Source organism: Mesoplodon densirostris, chromosome 16 (assembly GCF_025265405.1).
Source record: "Mesoplodon densirostris isolate mMesDen1 chromosome 16, mMesDen1 primary haplotype, whole genome shotgun sequence".
NCBI lineage: Eukaryota > Metazoa > Chordata > Mammalia > Artiodactyla > Ziphiidae > Mesoplodon > Mesoplodon densirostris.
Window position 1 is genome coordinate 6,075,676 of NC_082676.1, and position 21,741 is coordinate 6,097,416.

Here is a 21,741-nt window from a genome sequence, read left to right on the forward strand (position 1 = left end):
GCGGGGCGAGGGGCCCCGGGGCCAGCGCCGAGCCGGGGGCGGGGGTCCGGGCAGAGCGCAGCCGGCCGGGGAGGGGCCATGTCCGGCGCGGGCGCAGAGGGGCCCGTCTACAGCAAGTGACCGAGAGCGGCGTGGACGGCCGCCTGCCCCGCTCCGTCACCTGGGGCGGCGCGGGCCCCGGTGCCGGGTGCCCGGAGCCCGGGTCGCGCGTAGAGCCGGCGCGATGCACGTGCGCTCGCTGCGCGCCGCGGCGCCCCACAGCTTCGTGGCGCTCTGGGCGCCCCTGTTCCTGCTGCGCTCCGCCCTGGCCGACTTCAGCCTGGACAACGAGGTGCACTCAAGCTTCATCCACCGGCGCCTCCGCAGCCAGGAGCGGCGGGAGATGCAGCGCGAGATCCTCTCCATCTTGGGCTTGCCCCATCGCCCGCGTCCCCACCTCCAGGGCAAGCACAACTCGGCGCCCATGTTCATGCTGGACCTGTACAATGCCATGGCGGTGGAGGAGGGCGGCGGGCCCGACGGCCAGGGCTTCTCCTACCCCTACAAGGCCGTCTTCAGTACCCAAGGCCCCCCTCTGGCCAGCCTGCAAGACAGCCACTTTCTCACCGACGCCGACATGGTCATGAGCTTCGTCAACCTCGGTGAGTGAAGGAGGGAGGGAGGGGTGCGCGTCTTGGCCAGGAGTCGCTTTGGGACAGGGAGGGCGCCGCTCCTTACATCCAGCCCGCCCATCTTTCCACTCCCGGTAGTTTTCAAAACGGCAGTGCCTGGCCGAGGGTCTCCCACCCACCTGCCTTAGTGGACCCCAAGCTGCGCGCGCCCCAGGTAGGGCGAGCCGGGCTCATCTGGCCTGTGGGAGTTCGGGGGAAGTAAGGACCGGTCTGAAGCCCTCTCTGGGTTAAGTCGGCGACTGCACCTCTGGGGCGGGAGGCGCCGGGCGGGCCGCGGCTCAGTTCAAAGCGCGGGGCTCGGTCATGTGAGCTGTGCCCGTACGGCTGGGCCCGCGCTACCTGGATTTAAAGGGCCCTGCTCCGCGAAGCTGACTTCCCGCCCTTTCTGAGCCCCTCTCTGCCCTGCCTGGCCCTGGCATCGCGGGCGTTGCACTCCCTTCCCCGCCCTGGCAAGCCCTACCTGTCCCCTCGCGGTGCGCCCGCCGTAGCGTGCTGCGCGCCCCGAGCGCCTCGGGGCTCCTTTCCTGACCACTGGGCGCCCCTCTCCCTCTCAGCTCTCCTGGCTGGAGCTGGGGAAAAAACGTTGCCATTGCGACCTTTCTATTTTAAATATTTAATGATAGGTCCCGGACTGGCAGAATCCATTTTCAGCGTTTATCACGTGTGGCGCGCAAACCACGGCTTCTGGCTATTGGGTGGCGAGGGATCTCCCAGCAGCCGCCGCCGGGGGAGGCTAGGGGACCCGGCTTCCGACTGGAGCCGCGACGGCCCCGGGGATCGGAGGCTGGCGCTGCGGCGGGGGTGGTGCTCTCGCTCCATCTGTGCACATTCACCAGACTTGCTCAGACTAACCCCCGACTGCGCGCTATAGGGCTCATGATCAAATATTTGGTTTCTGAGATAACACGCCCCGATAGCGCTGTTTCCCGAGCCGCTTTCATTCTACAAGTGTCACTTGCTGCGAAAATACGAAGTCAAGACAGCAAACTCACGCCCACCGGCGCTGTGTCAACAGGGAAATAATGATCCTGAAGCCCCCCGCGGGGCACCTGGGGCGTGGATGGAGGGCGCCGGGAAGCGCGGCTCAACCTTAATGCTTCCCGCGCTAGATAAGGTCCCTGGAGTCCCCGGGACTCCATTGTCTGTCCTTAATAATAGCCCAAAATCAAATAGTGAAACGAGCCTCAGCGAGCAAGGGGTGGGAGGTTTAGATGCCAAAATGACTTCAAGAAAGTTTAAATTATACTAGGCAGCCTGTTAGAATGAGACAGCTCCATATGTCCTGATTTAGAACAATCTCCAAGATGTATGGGGTGGAAAAAAGCAAGGTGCAGATCAGTGAGGTTACATACGTGCTTGTATATCATGCTCTCCCACTGGAGGAAGACGCCGTGGATTGGAAATAGATTTTATGGGGGAGGGCCGAACTGGGGCTGGGGCCTTAGGGATTTGGGAGCTGCGGCCTGATTTGTCATTGTCTGCAGTTTGGTGTATGATTTTTTTTTTCAATGTGTATTTGTGACCTCTACTAGAAGCTAAAGAAAAACCCCAAATACGTACATACAAATAAATTAACTAAAGCAGAGCTCTGTATCCACCCTGAAGCCAGGGGTTAACCAGGGCCCTTTCTCTGGCTGGGGATTTATGGTATCTTCTGTTCTGCTGGATACCTGTGACTCCCAGTGAATGCCAGCAGGTCCCAGTGGCGGCCTTCAGAGCCTGGCTGAGGTCATTAAAGAGGTATTTGTAAGCCCTGCTTCTGTGGAGGGCTCTGCAAATGCAGTGCAGAAAGCACCCTGCTGCTTATGGACCAACCGCGTGGCCAGACACGGGCTCCTCCCATGCCAGAAAAGGACCAGGTTGCCAACTGGGCACCTCTGGGAAACTTGGGGCAGGGCTGTTTGCTGCCCCTTGGTAGGGGGGAGCAAGCTGGGACTTGTTTGGGAAGACCACAGCTGGGTGGTTTTCCTCCTCTGGCTGTACACACACCTTTCAACCCGTTAGTCCCATTTCTTTCATCTTGAAAGGACAAAGACCGGCTTGTCTGAGCCTCTTAATCAGTCAGGCTGGCTTTGGGCTTTGCGGGACAGTCCTGACTTTCTCAGGTCTTGCTTTCTGGAGCATCACTCCAAATTAGATGGCAGAGTGCCTTTTAACAGAGTGCACTGACCTTGTTTTCTTTCTTTCTCAGTCCCTAAAACTTTCTCGGTAATTAGTTGGGTGAAGACCTGGACCGCAGTTGAGCAAGACTCTTCCTGTAGATGTTTCTAAGGTTGCCCTTTAATTTCTGCTCGGCAGCAGCATGGGAATAAACCGCCTGTCCCTTCCGTTTTGTGGGGTTCTGGGATTTTTGCCACAGGAGGGGCTGGGGGGTAACAGTGGGGTTGGAGGGGGCATGTAGGAGACCTGCTTGCAAGCTGAGAAAAAGCACACGATTTTTCCTTGGATTGCAGATCATACTGACCTGAAACATACAAAGTTTTCTAAAGATGCGTTTAGTCTCACACTTTACCAAGAGTGAGAGAAACGTCGTTTGTTCACATGCAGCGATTACTTGTTACCTTGCAGGGGACCTGGGGGAGACCTTGAAGGGAGACTGACTTTCTCCACCACCCTCTCCTCCCCTCAAAGCCCCCTCCTCCTTCCACCACCCCCTCCTCCCTCATTGCATACCGCTGCTGTCCTGCAGTGCTCTGGGGGACTTGGGCCTGAAGTCTGAAGGCTTTTGCAGAGCTGGTGCGTTTATTCTTCCGTCTGCAGCCAAACTGGTTTTTGTTCCTCTAAGTCGTTCTCCTCAGAATTCAAGCTTTTGGCCAGGCTGAGTGGGATCTAAACTAGGGAGGGAACTAGAGGAGAATTTATGACAAAACCAGGTGCTGAGAATGAGGACCTCAGACCGCACCTTGTGACAAAGACCAGCCTGTACAATAAAGCCCCTGTAATGCTAGCTGAGCTGCCGGAGGGAGACTTATATCTTCCCAGGCTGGGCCTCTTAAGTTCAATGGCGAGATTTGTAAACTGGTTTGGATTAACAAGCCCCCAACTCCTCTGTGCCGACTTAAGTTTGGAATTCAAAACAGGCTACCCTCTCTTCAGCTGTCCCCAGGCAATGTGAGTTCTGCAGACTGAATCCCCAAGATAGCTGCCCTCCCCCCTTTGTTTCTTTGGAGAAATCCAGCAGCTCCTTTTGGGATCTTCTAAAGAAGCCCCTGGCACTGGGGGTGTGCGATACACATTTATCTCTGGTCCAGGTTCCGAAGGCACCAAATTTGTTTAATCTTTGAAGCTAAATAAAAAAAAAGGGGAAGTGGGAAACCTATCCTTATTGGGTTCAGTGTCTAAAAGTGGCTTTTGTTAATGTAGCCGAGGAGTGGGGAGAAAGCCGTTCAGGTTTACTTTTATTTTATACCATCTGGCGATCCTTTTTGTTGACAAGTGTTTGGCATTAAGATCTCTCCTCTTGCCCCTTCAGAACAGGCCCTACCACTGTAGAGTATTAGAAAAAGATTCTGTTACAGTTTAAAAATTTCCTTCAGGGAGTGCTTGCCGGGGGAGCACAGGCTGCAGGCGCTCGCAGCTGTAACCTGGCTTGTGTTAAAATTTGGAAGGGGCTGCCCCACATTCCAGCACTGGAGTGCCGGCCCTCACTGGTGAGCAGCCAGAGGTTAATATAGATGTCACACAGCCTTCCCTCCTTCTTTCTTTCTTTCTCTCTTTCTGCAGAGTGTCTTCGCTCTAGGAGTGCACCAACAGCTGTGTTTTTAGTAACCCTTTCAACATCGCTTCTTTTAAACCTCATTTTCCTGCTTATATAAATCAAAGATCTTCTCCCCTCTCCCCCCAAGGATATATGTGACCCAGGTTTGAACTTTGGGGGGGTCTTTGTATTTCCCTTCTGGAATCAGAGCAGGTTAAGGCCGAAGCCTGGATGCCAGCTCGCGTGGCCAGTTTTGGTGTTTATTCCAGAGTTGTCGCTTGGTTGTGGGGCGGCCCTTGAAGGGGTAAGGAGGGAGGAGGCCTAGGGAAGCGAAGTGGGGGGGCTTCTCTGAACGCACAGAGAGAGGAAACAGCTTCTGAGATGCAGCTCCTGCGAGCTTCGGGTCCGGGTCGGGGCCTTCCGTAGCGTCGTAGCCTGTCAAGCCTCTGCCGGGATAAACACAGCTGGCCCGCGAACCCTTGACCACCAGCGTGCCTGCGATGTGAGCGAATATCACATGTCCACTGAGCTCGGAGATGATGATGACTTCATTCCAGGGAGAGCCTCATCTGAGTTGATTGATCACCCCTATCACTTTAATATCTTTTTTTTCCCCTATTGGGTAAGGTCATATTTGGCCCATTGCAAGAATCAGAGTGTCCTAACACTCCCCCAGTCTCCACCCTTCCCCAGCCTGCCCATCCATTTCACCAGCTGACTATTTTGAATGGAGAGCCCTTTGCACCAAGTGGCTGGCCACGTTCATTCTTTGGCGATCACTCTTCAGACCTAGCTGGGGGCCGTCGGCACGGCTGCTTTTTGGCCGGCCTCCGCTTTAATGCACTCTGGCAGTGTCACCGGGGTTAGGGCACAGGCAGGGATGTGTGGGACCTGTCACGTTATTGTCAGAAGGAATGCACGGATTAGCCTGTAAAACGTGGCGGTGGGAGAGCGCTGCAGCTGTGTACACTTATTATAAAAGATTTAAGTCCCACTGGTAAAATCAATACGTTGAATTGCATGACCCTCTGCTTTTAATTAGTTTAAGTCAAATGCGCCGGTGCCATTTTGCCTCCTCTCGCCTTCGTGGGGTGAGGAAACACCAATATTTACATAGAAACTGTTAATTTGTGGTAAAAATGATAACACAGTTAGCTTTGCACACCCAAAGTGCTCCGACTTGATGGATCCCGGATCAATGTGGAGTCGTGGGGTGATGTCACCTGGGCGAGGGGGCAGGGTGGCCACATCAGTGATGTTTGTCGCCTGGACCCAGGATGTGGCCGCAGGTGCCTGTACCGCTGGGTGCAGTGCGTGAAGAGGCTGGTCTTTCAAGAAACTAGCCGACTCTGTCTTTGCAAGCCAGATATGTTGCGATTCACCCCCATGATGTAAAATCTTTTAAGTGTTCTTACAGAATTGTGAAGCGAAGCGGCAGTTGCCTTTCTGGTTGTTTTGCGTCTGGTCTCCCAGCATGCTGGGTCCTTTGTACTGGGCAGCTCAAGGCACAGTACTTTATTTATTCCAGAGCTTCAGATGCTTTTCTTTCCAATTCCTGAAACAGTTTATAGAGGAAGGGGGGTGCTTTCACTGCAAATGATCCCATGTACAACCACAGCTATTATGTGAACCGTTCGGTATTAGCTGTGTGTTCAGCTGCACTTGAAATCTGGGTTTTGCAGCAAATGGCATTTGACAAATAATATTTGACAAAAAATGTGACTTGGTATTTCTTAATATGGAACAGATATTTCCCAGTTAACCTTCTGCGGGGAAAAATTGCTCTAACCCGATGTGAAATGGCCGTGCCGATGAATACCAGGGCTGCCGCTGTGTGATTCCCCCGCTCTCCGAAGTGGAGTGTTTATGATTTGGGGGCATATTAGCAGTGCATGAAGCTTGACACTTACTTATGTGAAACTCAGAGTAGCATGTGCGATGCCGTCCTTTCAAGATTTGTGTCGGGAGGCATTGCTGGGAGCCGAGAAAAGCCTTTGCTGATCCGCGTGGAGTGGATTGAATTAATGACAACTCCAAGAGCACCAGTTTTAGGGTAAATTGCTTTATTGTTTTGGAGCCAGGGTGCTTATAATCCGGTTCCTGTACAAACATGTTTAACGTGTGTTAATGCATTTGCAAACCAGGGCCTCTCAGCACAACCCTGCTTTTCATTAATTGATGTCGGTAGCATGGTACAGTATTTCAAAGAGCTGGCCAAGTATAAACTGTGTTTCCAATTTCCTTCCTTTCCTGTGTTTGGAATGCCAATGTTAATTTGTTCCCATGCAGGAGCAGGGGCTGCCAACTGCGGCTTTCTATAAAGGGCTTCACGGTGAAGGCTTCCAGCCCTCGCTGATGCTTGGGGCTGCCTGGCCAAGTTTCCTGACACTTTGCAGCTAATTCTGGGTGATATATGGAGTGGGGGGTTGGGGGGCTTCACTGCCGTGTAACGGAAGTTCTCGGTGACAGCAGAGGGTGTGACTTGGCAAGAGAGAACAGCATGGCATCCACACTGATTCTCTTTAGACACAGCTTCAGCCCATGTGTCTGTTTCCACTATGGTTGCCTATTAGCTGTGTGACCTTGAGCAAGTTACTTAACGTCTCTGAGTTTGTTTCTTCGTTTTAGAAATCTGGTTAAGTATCCCCTCCTCCACAGACCCTCACGAAGACAAAATCATATCTCTCGTGGGTAGAGTCGGGCACCAAGTAGGTGCACAATAAATGGTAAACCTTGCTTGTATTTTGATGGCCAGATCACTATTCACTTTGGTATAAGAGTCCAAATTTCCATTTTTAAGTACTTGATCTTAAAGTACCAAGATTAAGCCACCCATGTCGTTTTAGAGATGTGAAGAAAATGGCCCCAAAGATGTATATCTTTGTATATATGTGTATCCCCCCCCACCCAACGACACATGCATTTTCCTCCTCTTCAGAGATCAGTGAAATTTGAGCACACCGAACTTGTTTGAGGATAAGTAGAGTCTAATGCTGACTTTCTCTCGATTTTAAGCATCTATGGCTATTTAAAAACTTTCCTACTAGGGAACCTAAAACTTGTATGAAGGGTGTACAGGAACTGTCTACTATCCTTGCAACTTCTCTCTGAATCGAAAATTATTCCAAAATAAAAACTTTTAATTTCAAAAACTCGCATTACTGACATATCTCTTCCCACCCCTTCCTGGAAGGTGGTCAAAGTACAAATTGTCTTTTCCTTCAAGGGAGTGACAAGCCCAAAGCATTCATTAACAGACCAGCACAACTTCCCCACTTTTTATGGGAGCAGGTGCAAGACTGCCCCCCCCCACCCCTGCTCTCCCAGCTGGGTTTGGGATAACAAAGTCCCAAGTGGATTCAGTGCCTTTAGAAGCCTCTGGAGACCAGAGGATGGTGAAGGTCTCCGGGGCCTGAGTCTCGGGGTGGGCTTTCTCACACAAGGTTTCCCATAAATTCTCTTCAGCTCTTTCTGTACCGTTAGAAAACTCTGACTTAGCGAGTATTAAGGTTCCCACATCTTTGAGGTCACGTGTTATTCTTTCACATCTTTATCTCCCAGAGTAGCTTTCAAGTTTCACTCTTTTGTTGTCTGGCTTAATTAAATTTGGCTGTGAATAAAAACCTGCACTGTTTCCAAAATTGCGGACTTGCATGTTTTTAAACATTGGAGTTAGGCCTGTACCGTCTTGTAATGCCAGCCTCTCTCTTGCCTTCATGTAGTTTGAAGAAAAAAAAAGAATCCAAGCAGTTAGCATGACCATCCACCTAGAATGGTCCCAGTGCTCATCTGCCCGGCAATTTAACAATGCACTCACAGGCAGGCGGGTTATTCTGTGGTTTCGATGGCTTGTGTTTTGGCCTTTGATAAAGGACTTTTTCTTGACTATTTTCTCAGACATTCTCCCCGTCCCGTTCTAGCACTGCCTTGCAGAATTCTCATGGCACAGAAGGTACTCAGACATTGGCAGCTTGCGTGCGTGAAAGGGGTGAGGATGTTACACGGCATCGTCTTCAAGTGTTTTTTGTTTTGTTTTTGTTTTGTTTTGTTTTTTTATTTTGCGGTACACGGGCCTCTCACTGCTGTGGCCTCTCCCGTTGCGGAGCACAGGCTCCGGACGCGCAGGCTCGGCGGCCATGGCTCACGGGCCCAGCCGCTTCGCGGCATGTGGGCTCTTCCCGAACCGGGGCACGAACCCGTGTCCCCTGCATTGGCAGGCAGACTCTCAACCACTGCGCCACCAGGGAAGCCCCTTCAAGTGTTTTTTGATCTTGCATCCCTGCTAGGAAATCTTTGAGTACACACCCTAAACAGAAACAGATTGTAGAACTACTCCTGTTTTAGGATGGTGTGCACTTTATAAAACAAAGACTAAAATAGAAATTTAAGTAGGAGGCACTAAAGATAAAAAAATACAAAATTCTAATGTTCATTAATACACATTTTAACTCATGCATCATTAGTAATTAATGCAAAGATTATAAGTTTAATTCATTAGCAAGACAAACGTAATTTTGCTATCCCTAAGATTTTCAGTGTGATGGAATTTGATCTTTCACAGCTCATGGTTCAACAGTTTGGGTTCAGCGAGCTAAAGGTCTGGTCCTAAATTCTGATTATTTTGATCCTTCGTCTAGTCAGCATCAAGAGCTCACAAAGAACCCCACAATCTCGGTAGCTTGAAACCACAGAGCTTTTTTGTTGTTTTGTTATGGCTGCATCGTGGGTTGGCAGGGGGCTCTGCACATTGGCCGGGCGGGAGGGTGTTCAGATCTCCAGGCCGATGGAGCTGCCGCCCTCTTGAATGTCACCAGTTATGGTCCCAAAGGGAAAGACAGTGTGGCTTGTGCACGGGCTTTTCATCTTTCCAGCAGGAAGCTACACGGGCGCTTCTGCCTGCACTTCATTGGTCACAGCCTATCACATGGTCAGACCTGACCCAAGGTGGCAGGAGATGACAGTCCCACCCCAAGCTTGGAAAGGGGAGCACCAGAAAGAGCCTGGGAAGTGGCATTCGTGACGACCACACTGTCGTTGGCAAAGGCTCTCTCACCGGGTAAAACGATGGAAATAGAACAGGTGAATTGTTGGCTGCATTACTGAAAACAAGGTCTGTGTTTTTCAATCTCATCCATCAGTTATGCAGAGATGTTTGTTGAAGCTCAGCCAGTAAATTCCCATCTTCCCTGACGTCCATCAGGTCTTGAAATTCACTTAGTTGCGATTATAATATTTCCCGCCCCATGTCCCAGTGGATCCCTCTTGCCTCCCCTAAGTGCTTGCACCCCATTTTGGAGACCAGTGTTTCTAGAATCTTCCTGATCACTGAGGTATTCACGTGGTTCAACAAGAATAACCACTTCTCTCCATTGCCACTTGTAAAATGACTCGCCTCTTTAGGACTTGTCTTTCAGCAAAAGCACACGTCAGCTGCACTCGGGTTCACTACCCAGAGAATTAAGGAGCCTGACTCTGGTCCCAGCTCAAGAGGCTCTTGCCCTCGCCGGTGTGTTTGTCTGGGCTGTGCAGGTGACTGTCTTGTCATGAAGTCTTGCTTTTTCTTCCTGGGCTTCAGAGGCACTTCCTCGTCCAGGCAGGATCTTGCAAGGCTGAACCTAGAAACTGAATTCAGAGACTCCTTCATTATCTAAATGCATCACTGAAGTAAATCACAGTGATAACGTGGGAGGGTTGTGATCTTTCTGTAGCACTAATGGATTTATAACAGCCTCCCTTATCAGGCTCCTTATTTAATTCTCTCAGGTTCTGCAAAGCAAGTCGTATCATTCCCATTTTAAAGAGGAAGAGACTGAAGGGCCCCGAACTTGCAGAGCTAGGAAGTGGTGGGGTTGGCATTTGAAACCAGGTTTGCTGAATGTAAACCCATTCACTCTTCCTCCTGGCCCCGTGGAGGTGCGTGAATGGGGGAGACGGGGCACAAGGGCAGTGGTGATGAGACCACCAGAACAGCCTCCAAGCCCTTGACCTTGACCTTGTGGTTCTGTGCTCTGAAGAGGAAGACAAAGGTAAGCCGCTCACGCCTTCCCCTTCATTATCCTTCCTGCTTGTGGAGACTCCCCTCTACTCTGTCTCTGTGGCTTAAGAATTATTGACGGGCAAAGGGCCCCGAGTGCCCATGTACTGGGGCTCCTGCAGGCACCCCACACCCACTTGATGGGAAAATTCCAGAGGCAGCTAGGGACTGGTATTTTAATAGCGATACCTCAAGACGCTGTATCGAAAAGATCATGGAGGTGGTTTTTACCATATGTACTGGAATAAATATTGCATATTGTTTGTAATAGCATCAAGTCACCACCAGCCTAAATGTCCATGAGCAGGGGATTGGAGAAATAAATTTGTAATAAATTTATTTATAAAGGTGTAAGAAACCAGAAGGGGATGCAAGAATTTCTTTTTTATGTATCAACTTAGACTCAAACAGAATGTCAAGAGGGAGAAAGCCAGTTGTAGGAGGATGTTTAGGGGGTAAGCGTTTGTCGTTGTGTCAAAACAGACACACACAAGAGCACCAGATAATACTGTGTATCGTTTGTGGGCTCATATATGTGTGGTAACACTATAGAAACACGGCGGTAAGACTCACACCAACCGCCTTTGGGGAGGGAGGCAACGGATGGGATTGGGGAGAAATTTTAAATAAATTCCAACTGTTCTGGTCAAGTTTCCTTATTTTAATAATAAGAAACCATTCGGAAGTGCAGTGTGATATCCTGGACTGGATCTTGGAACAGGACAAGGGCAATAGTGGAAAAACTGGTGCAATCTGAAAAAAATCAGGAGTCTGGTTAACAGTAACCCATCGATATTAAATTCTTATTTTTGACACGTGTCCCACGGTTATGGAAGATGTGAACCTTGGGGGAAGCTGGGTGAGGGTCCACGGGAACTTTATACTGTCTTTGCAACTTTTCTATAAAGTTATTCTAAAATAAAAAGTTTATGGGAAAACCAGGAAGCAACCGTGATATTAACTCCTGCAAATTCTTAGTTGTGGGTACCTGGATATTAGTTACATTTTCCTCTGCATTCTTCTTTGTAATTACATTTTTCCAAGCACCAATGAATCAGAAATCTCTCCTACTGGAGACAAGAGAGTCTTGGCCGGAAGCTCAGCCCTGAGGTGGCTCTTGGTGGTGTGGCCCCAGGGAGCCCGTCTTAGAGTGTATTCAGGGTATCACGCCCCAAAGGCCAATAACTCATCAATCCACAGACCCATTAACATGACGGGGCCTCAGCCAGCAAATGAAAACCCCACGCGGCAGTGTCCCGAGACCTTTAAAACTCTCCCTGCCTCGGTTCACAAGATACCCCATGTAAGGCAGTCCTCCGTTTATAAGCAAGAAAGAGAGGGTAGGGGGTCGTTTTAGGTCTTTCTGTTTTCCTCTTGGCCCTGAACTTTGTGAAATGTCCCCCCACCCTCTTCCCCCTTCTCAGGTTCCATTTTCTGACTCACTTGACCTAACATTTGTTGAGGGAGAAGCCCTTAAAAATGGCAGTGGGGCCTCAGAACCTTCCAGGGCTAGTAAACATTTATAGGGTAGAGGCACTCGTTGGTCATTTCCTTTAGGAGGAAACAGTAAATGAAGCCACTTGCCTTATACCTGCTCAAACCCGGAGCTCCTAATTGTCTTAATATTCGTGGGGGGGGAGGGTGCGGAGGGATGGGAGAGGAGATCCAGAAACCTCTGGGTCTCATGTGCCTCAAACACCCTAGGAACTTGGAAGCGGCCTTTTCAGGTAGGTGTAGAGCAGGGTTTCCCACCTGCAGCACTGTTGACATTTTCAGCCCGACTCTTCTCTGCAGGGGGGGCATCCTGGCACTGTAGAATGTTGAGGAGCATCCCTGAGCTCCACGCATGAGTGGCCAGGAGTGGCCTCCAGTTTGACAACCACAGTGTCTCCAGACATAGCCAGATGTGCCCTGAGGGGCAAAGGAGCCCCCGGTGGCGAACCACTGGTTTAGGGTAACTTTCCTCCAACTTGGAAATTGACTTGGGAGCCTTTGCTTCAAACCCGTTGGCCCATGGCCGTGAGCGGGGAAAGCGGCATTTTCGGATGGATGGATCTTTTTCCGGTTGAAAGGAAGACAGAGTGCAATCAAAACGTGAGCCCTCTCCTGGGGACCCAGCTCTGCCTGGATTTGAAACAGCCTGGACATGAAAAGGAGGTCCAATCTCTCAAGAGCAGGCATTGTCTCCCAGGAACCCAAATATTTTTACAGCACCTTTTGCCCGATGATACTAAAAACGTATTAAACACACACGTAGAACTGGTCTCTCTTTATTTCCCTCCGCCAGCTTCTCAGGAGGTAATAGGGCAGACCTCTCTCTTACCTTGTTCCCCTCCAGCAGGTAACTTGCCGCGGGGAGGGGCGGTGAGCGAGGAAGCTGCATTTTCCATTTCTCACAGCAGCTCAGAGCTACAATAAATAAAGCAGGGAGACCCGCTGATTTTTGTGCAGACTGTGAGCCAGAATGGCTTTTACATTTTTCAAAAAGAGTGATAAAAGAAGAATATTCCATGATGTGAAAATGAGATGAAATTCAGACTCCGGTGTCTATAAAGCTTCATCGGAACTCGTTTTGTTTGCGTCTTGTCTGTGGCTGCTTTCATGCTCCATCCACGGAGTTGAGTGGCTGCAGCAGAGACGGTGCGGTCTCCAAAGCCTAGAATATTTATTGTCTGGCCTGCTATAGAAGTTTGCTGACTCCTGCTTTAGACTGCCTGTACCCTCTACCTGGGGAAGGGTAAGTAGTAAAAAAGTCTGAGTTTTATCTGACCCCTCTGTCCACTGCAGACGTCCAGTGACACATAGACAACCCTCTCTCTTCCCAGATGTCGGAGGGCCTCCCCTGAGTTTGAACAAACTCTTAATTAAACAGATTGCACCTCTGAAGACTTCCTGGCATCTTTCATGTGGGTCGTGCATCACAAATTCCCACCAAAGTGATCAGGTAGACTGCACAGCTTTTCCTAAATTTACTTCATCCCAGCAGCCCCGTCCCATGTTCTCTTTTTAAAAAAATTGTCCTAAAACATCTCAGGTGGTAGTTAAGACTGGCTCTGGGGTCGGACCTGAGTCTAAATCCCATCTCTGCTACTTGTTAGCTCTGTGACCTTGGGCAGGTTATGAAACTCTGGGTCCCCATTTCCTCCTCTGGGTTCGTGTTGGCGCCTGCCCCCTGGGCTGCTGTGAGGATCCGTCCCCCCCGCGGTGGCGGGAGAAGAGCTGAGCATGGTGCCCACGTGGCAGCTGGTGCCCCATACGTAACGTTAGTGGCCGGCAGCAATGCTGTCACTTGCCTGGCCCAAACTCGGACCCCTCTGGGGGTGGCCTGCCTGTGCAGGTCCTCCGTGCACTCCCCCTGGCACGTAGGGCAGTGGGATGCACCGCCTGGCACCTTCTGGGGATGGGAGCGGCGTGGGCACGTGTCCCACCAACTGAGCGCTGTGGGATTTGGGTCAGGGTGGTCCTCCCTTAGCCAGGATGCCCCGTGATGAAGCTGGAAGCTGGCCTCTGTTGACTGGGCACGAGGCAAACCAGGAAGCTGGTTTTGTTATTATGAGTCCTGTTATACTAGAAAGTTACCTCTTGCTGATTATAATCTGTGTTTATCCATGCAGAGGTTTAAGGAAACTCCAGATCCTCAGGACTAGCCCTCCGTATGTCCGCCAGCTTAGGGCACAGACAACCCCTCAGATTTAGACACTTGTCTATAGGCTGGCCTACTCTTTAAAAAAATGAATAATAAAAATTTCACAGTAAAATTGTACCCTTTTCTCTCTCTCTCTCTCTTTTTTTTTTTTTCCTGAACTCTGTTTATGTCAGACTTAGTAGCGTTTCCTGTGCCCGACATGTTTTGATATGGGCAACTGACCTCCACCTGAAGTGAGGACCCATCCATGCCGGTCATTCTTCAGATAGCACGATTTCCACATTTATTCTTATGTGTGAGGAAACTGGGGCTCAGGGGTGACAAGTCATTTGCCCAGCTTTGGGGACAGCAGGTCTGTCTGGCTTTGAGTCCCAGGTCACTGGTGTGTGACCTCATGCAGGTGACTGAGGGCGTTCAAGTGCTCTGGGACCCCACTTCCGTCTCAGTCAGCTTGGGCTCCCACAACAAAACACCATTTCCTGGGTAGCTGAAACATCAGACGTTTATTTCTCGTAGTTTTGGAGGCCGGAAGTCCGAGATCAGGGCGCGTGCATGGCTGGGTTCTGTTCTCTCTGGCTTGCAGACGGCTGCCCTCTTGCTGTGTCCTCACGTGATGGGGAGAGGGCTCAAGGCTCTTCCTCTTTTTATAAGGGCACTAATCCCATCCCTTCATGACCTCATCTACACCTGATCACCTCCCAAAGGCCCCACCTCCTAATACCATCCTGTTGGAGGTTAGGGTTCAACACATGAATTTGGGGGACCCAATTTAGTTCATAGCAGTTCCCCTCTCATATGGTGTGGCTTAGGGCCCAGGGCAGCTGGGATTAAATGGGATGATGGTAGCCATCTCTCAGTCAACAGGGGCTGCCCCTGGTACTGCCTCTGGAGCCCAGTCTGGCTGCAGAATCTCTTTTAGGTCCTTCTGTAAACGTGGCTATGGCCTGATGTTCTGATTCGTCCTCACTGGGGGCGCCTGTAAGTTCCTCTCCAGGTCCAACTTGGGTCCTCACATTTAAGACCCTGCATTTTCCTAAGTAGCTTCACGTTTGAAAAGTCGTATTTCTATTATTTATTCAACTCCCATGACAGATTTTGACGAGGCCTGGACATTCTAAGAACAGTGTGATGCTGCATTTGCCCCTTTGTGGGGGCAGTGGGTCAGACAGAAATTGAGCAGAGTGGAAACTACCCTTGGGATCCCTTAGGAAGCTGCCATGTTGGAGATAGACACACTCTAAGTCCCTGCTGCTGGTTTTTCTTCCAGCATTGGGGTAGTTTGCCACTTCTTCCATGGCCCATGGGATGAAACAGTTGGCTTAAGTTTAGTGCCATATTATACCAAAATACCTTTAATATATATATATATATATATATATATATTTATTTATTTATTTATTTATTTATTTTTTGGCTGCATTGAGTCTTGGTTGCAGCACACGGGATCTTTCGTTGGGGCTCACGGGCTTCTCTTTAGTTGTGGCTCATGGGCTTAGTTGCTCTGCAGCACGCGGGCTCTTAGTTCCCCGATCAGGGATCAAACCCGCATCCCCTGTAGTGGAAGGTGGATTCTTAACCACTGGACCGCCAGGGAAGTCCCCGAAAATACTTATTTTTTTTTTTTTTCTTTTTGCGGTATGTGGGCCTCTCACTGTTGTGGCCTCTCCCGTTGCGGAGCACAGGCTCCGGATACGCAGGCCCAGCGGCCATGGCTCACGGGCCCAGCCGCTCCGCGGCATATGGGATCCTCCCAGACCGGGGCACGAACCCGTATCCCCTGCATCGGCAGGCGGACTCTTAACCACTTGCGCCACCAGGGAGGCCCCCGAAAATACTTATTTTTAAACACTAGCACCACTCTCATGAACAGGAAGTGCTGTAAGATATATACCTCCCAAAGCCTGCTCCTTGTTTCCGTGGAGAGGAATGATGTCTCATTTAGGACTTGTTCTAAGTCACAGTATACCTGCCTAACAGTGGCTTCAGCATTAAAAACATGTCAGTATCTCCCACAACAACAAGTCTTCTGCGAAGTGATTCCAAGTTTGGGGTAGCAGCTCAGTAATATCATCCAGGTATCCATGAGCTTTCCCCCTTGCCTTCACCATCCTCAAATGCCTTATGTCTGTTACCTCACAGTTACAGGATGGCTGCTACAGCCCCAGACATCACATCTTCATATAATCTCACGTTCAAGGCAAGAGAAAGGGAAAGGGTCCAAAGAGCTCTCCTTGCTTATCTGTCTCCTGGCTTCCTAGACATTCCCTAGAAGACTTCTCTGTAAGTCCCCTGGCCCAAACTGGTTCACAAGGCCAGATCTTGCTACAAGGAAGGATGGAAGGGAATGAAACTGGCTTCTGGCCCACACAGTAGGAGGGAAAGCATGGGGACGGAAAGTGCATTGGAAGTGTCCGTTATGTAGCCACATTCAAATAACCTAAGTTGTTTCTCTCTCCCTCTTTGTCGTTGTTGCCTATGCAGTGTATAGGTGGATTTACAGAAGTTATTTGCACATGTGATTTGACTCAACTCTTCACTATGCCCAGATAAATGGGGACCCTAAGCTGGTTTCCAAAGTCTCCAAATAATAGCGTGCCGCCGTGAATATATGCAGAAGTTGGGTTGCTTGTTGGCATTAATTCAACCAGACCCTCTGCAGCCCATGGAGAGACTTCAGTTTCTCTTTAAACTCGAACCTGTGAGTAGGTATACCTCTCGCCCTGACTTTGAAGACTGCGTGGGATTCTGGCCAACAACCAGTTGCCTGCTGAAAGCTATCTTTATTTTATCACCATCTCCTTAGACAAGTGGCAAAACTTCTTGCAAATGATCTGAAAAGGTCAGAATCATTGTCCCATGGAAGAAAACAGAGGCCAGGTTGGGCTTGGTCTGAGTTCTGCTTGTGGGACAGGTGGCTCCTGTTTCCCTCTGGGTAGAGGATGAACAGATCAAGATACTCAAGGCATGTTAAGAATTTGTGTCTTTGTTGGTAAGCCGAGGGTGGAGAGCTACTTGGACAGAAGCCCTGCTATCCTGGTAGAACCTTGTTTGTACCCTGAAAGCCTGTAAGACCTTTTTCCAGTAAGTGGGTTCTGGGCACATGGGTTACTTCTGCTTGTTTCCAAGAGAGACCGATGTGAGAGGGTCTGGGTATATCCCTAGGTCCACTGGTTGGAAGAGATGATCAGTGGAAAAGGAGGTAGAAGGTGTTTTCAGGTGTTGTTTCTGTGCAGTGTGTGTTTGGTGTGAACAAAATTATATGTAACAGAATTTTTTGGTTGCAGGCAAGAAAATATATTCAAACTAGTTTAAGGAGAATAAATAGGAAATCGATGCATCCCCAAGACCTGGGAAAGGACATAACAGCAACTAGAATGTCCTTAGAGAGTCCAGGGGTTATTCTCTCCATGTCCCTCACTGAATAGCTTCCCTCTGACCTCTCTGCCCCACTGGATTCCTCTGCTACCCTGCCTATTGGGAGAAAGATGGCCACCCACAGCAACTTGTAATCACAGCTCTCTGGCTAGCCACATACTTGCCTTACAAGCTTCCCTAGCAGGATGGCATAGACATGGGATGGTGTTCTAACCAGTGAGGCACCAGAGGAAATCTGCTGGGAGTAGAAAGGGACGGGAGATGGTTCTGAAAAATATTTTGCTTCCTGATGAGTGACAGATGAACAAACAGAACAGTCTATCCTTTTCTCCCTTTTCTTACCTTGAATGTGGTTCTGTGAAGATGTGATGTTTGGAGCTGTGGCAGCCATCTTGTGACCATTAGGCAACAAGCTTAAGGACTGAACATCAATGTGCAGGCGATGGCAGAGCAAAAAGACAGTTGAAACTTGAGTTCTTGATGACTTGGTTGAGCTACTGCACCCAAATAAAATTCCTCGGGAGGGACTCTTAGCTTGAATTACATGTTCACTCACGAATCAGTTGGGTCTAGAAGGTAGATCATGCTACATAAATAAGGTTTCTGAGAGTCAGCCTTTGGCCCCTTGTGGCTGGGTTGGGGAGTTGGGGGTGTGTATACGATCTAATTATCGCTAAGTTAGCCATAAAAATAATAATAATCTTTGTAGCTAACATTTGTGAGGGGCTTACTATGTGCTAAGTACCCTTTATCCTCTTTACCTATATTACTAATTTAATTCTCATAACAGCTGTTTCGGGTGGGAGCTATTACTATCCTCCTCATTTTATTTTATTTTATTTTTGTGGCACGCGTGCCTCTCACTGTTGTGGCCTCTCCCGTTGTGGAGCACAGGCTCCGCGGCCATGGCTCACGGGCCCAGCTGCTCCGTGCGGAATGTGGGATCTTCCCGGACCGGGGCACGAACCCGCGTCCCCTGCATCAGCAGGCGGACTCTCAACCACTGCGCCACCAGGGAAGCCCCTCTTCTTATTTTAGAGATGGGAAAACTGAGCACAGAGAAGTAAGTAGCTGGCCCAGAAAGTGTATTTGAATTTGGAGGTCCAGTTACTGAGCCCTCCCTCTTAAACTTGATCCCGAGCTGCTCCTCAGGCTTGAAGGATGGGTTTGGAGCAGGTGAATAAACAGCCTTGCTAACGGGAGGGTCATAGGTCAGGGCAGTAGGATGCCACATACACATTTCCCAATTAGGTGCTTTAGGCATAATATCCCATTTCTTTGATTATTGACGCTTCTGAAACCAAGATGTCTTAAAATTGATAAAGGTGTTAGTATCTTTTCCCCAAGCAGCTGGTATAAAATTGTATCTCTTACCATAGGGGGACTATGGTGACAGATACTTCTTGAGTACAACTGGAGATGGATAAAGCCAGCCAATACGTATTGTTAATAAAACTGTTTATTGAAGTTTAACTTGTGTACAGAACAGTGCACGAATCTAGAACAGTTAGGAATTTCCACAAAGTGAACACACCCAGGTACCAGTGCCCAGAACAAAAAACAGAACGTGACCAGCTACCAGAAGCCCCCTCACAGCCTCACCCAAGGACGACTGCCATCCTGTCTTCTAACGCCATAGACTAGTGTCGCCTGTTTTAAAACTTTATCCAGTTAATTGTACAAGTGTTCCCTTAAATCACTACCAATCATTTCCAATTATTTGGAAAGATGACCCCATTTAGACCTGTTTCACGTAAACCAGAGGAGACTCACTTTGGAAATCTGTTTGCCGCTCTGCCGGTTACATTCAACAGAGAATCCAAACTGTAATTTCAGAACCATTGTTTGGTTTGACCTCGGATTCTCCTTCACTTACCAGAAATAGGTTCAAGGGACAAAAATGCAGTTTTAAGGGTGTTTTGATAGTTCAGCTTGGGAAGTCAAGTTCAGTTTGTTGCAATATGAGCGTGAAATGAATGAGGGTCTTGAAGTTTGCTGGTTTCCACCAAACTTCCCCCTGCAAGCCCCCGGGGCGGCTTCTGAGCATCTCCTTACAGTCCTATTTGCAGAAGTGGACGCTGATGCCTCTGTGATGAGTGTTTTGCTCCAAGTATGGGGTTTAGAGAAGACTCTTATTGTGAAAGGGAGATGGGAGTCCAGCATGAAGGAAACGCAGAACAATCTCTTCCTTAGCTGCACCTGCACTGCTCTAACCTAATGAGTTTAGGTTGATGGAACCCAGACCTCAGGAAGGATTATAAATTCTCATTTGATTTGATTTGCTTCTAAAATACCTTAAACCAGCTGTGCCTGCCCAGCTGACCCAGGAGTCTCTGGCTGCTTTGGGGGAAGGTCTGAGCAGGCACCCTCCTGTCCTGGGGAGGGGTGCGTGGGCTTCCCGCACTGCCTCTCCCACCCCCGGCCGCTCCCGGGGCCTCCTCTGGCCTGGCGCTTGTCCTTGTCATGTCCCATGATCGCTGGCCTCTGTCTTCTTGAATTCTCATGACGGCCCCATAACTGGGGACCTCTTCATGTCCCCATTTTATTGAAGGGGAAGCTAAGCCTCCCAGAGATGGGTTAACTTGTCCTGAGTCACTGCTGGTGATTGGCAGAGTCCGAGTCTGAACCCAGGCCATAGGGCCCCATCTCAACCCCACTTCTCTGCTGCTTCTAGAGCTGAGTGAGACCGAGAGGGGCTTTTCTGCCCTCCTAAGGGAACCCGGGGGGAAAGTTTCCAAAGACTGTTCACTGAGATACTTGAGAACCTGCCAAGTGCCAGGCAAGTGAGTATGGTGGATGGAACAGTGGAGAACAACAAAATAATCAGAGCTGACATTGTTCAAGACTTTTCTGCACACCAAGGACTCCACGGACGGGCTCTATTCTGGTGGTTCTCAAAGTGGGGTCCCTGGACCAGCGGCATTGGCATCTCCTGACAACCTGTTAGAAGTGCAAGTTCTTGGGCCCCACCCCAGATCTCCCATGTTACAAATACTGGGAGTCGGTCCGGTGGTCTGTGTTTTAACAGGCTCCCCGGTGATTCTGGAACACGCCGGAGCTTGAGGATCCCTGGTCTGTTTTAATCCTACACCGACCCAGTGAAGTCAATGTTATTCTCATCATCCTCGCATTTGACGGATGAGGAGTAACTTGCCCAAGCGCCCCGTGGGTGGCAGGGCCGGGACTCCCCCGCCAGCCTGGATCCACGTTCAAGCCTCTTAGGTTCTGTACCTGCCTTCTCTCAGGTCTTACTCTGGGAGTTAAAACCTAGAAAAGAAGATGATTAATAAACAGGTCAACGGGCCAACCAGTCACTTCCTTAAGCCCTAGGAAAGAAATGAATGGGGAGGGGCGGCTGGGAGGGAGTTGAACGGCCCGGCTCAGCGGAGGGGAAGGGGTCTCGGGGCCGGGTGGGCCTGAAGCAGAGCCCTTGAACTTGCTGGGTCTGATGATTACCCAGCCTGATGTCACTCAGCAAGTGACAAGCTCCCAGGTGGCCCTGTGACTGGGGCAGGGGTCGTCATTCCTGTTTTACAGATGGAACCGAGAGCCCAGGGGCCACCAGCGTCCGTCGCAGGCCTCTCCCACAGCTCCGGGATTAAGTTCTCCCTGCTTCCATGGAATTTCTCACACTGGGAACCTGTTTTTGAGGAAGAACCTCCCCGTCTCTCTGAGAACACGTATTTGGACCCTGGTTTGTGATAAGCTCTTTATGTCGTCATGCTGCTATCAGAAACCAGTGCGCTGAGGCTACAGCGCAGCGCTGTCCAATAGCACGTTCCCTGATGATGGAAATGTTCTGTATCTGCCGTCCAGTACAGGCGGCCCTGGGCACATTTAAACTGATGACATGGAAATAAATGTAAACACTGCCACACCGGCCACATTTCAAGTGCTCAGTAGACACATGCGGTTAGTGGCTGCCCTACTGGACCGTGCAGATGCAGAATTCAAAGTTTAGGTCAAACTACATATAGGTCAAAATTGGTGGAAATGTCACAACTTTTTATGGTACAACCTAACAGAAGCGAAAGGCAACTTCAGACCAATTAAATCCATTCCTTTGTTACTGAGGGAAGAACTGAGGCCCACGGAGCTCGGGGTCCCACCCAGCCGATTGAGAGCCCAGGTGGGACCGAAACCGCCTGGCTCTCATGCGGCTTGTGTGTCTGTTAGCTCCCGGATTCTCAACTCGGCGTGGTTGACAGTTGAGGCTGGACCACCCCCTGTAGTCGGGGGCTGTCCTGTGCACTGTAGGATGTTTAGCAGTGTCCTGGCCGTTACCCACCAGACGCCAGTAGCACATGCTCCCTAAGCT

The 21,741-nt window shown here is 49.9% G+C and overlaps 1 protein-coding gene across 1 annotated transcript in view; it reads left to right on the forward strand.

The window, feature by feature from the left end:
• The first annotated feature begins 223 nt into the window (after positions 1 to 223).
• The window catches only part of BMP7 (bone morphogenetic protein 7), an 88,067-nt gene continuing 66,549 nt past the window's right edge, over positions 224 to 21,741 (forward strand). The window contains exon 1 of the mRNA XM_060077676.1: positions 224 to 641. Coding sequence (XP_059933659.1) covers positions 224 to 641 — 418 coding nt within the window. The remainder of the gene's footprint in view (positions 642 to 21,741) is intronic.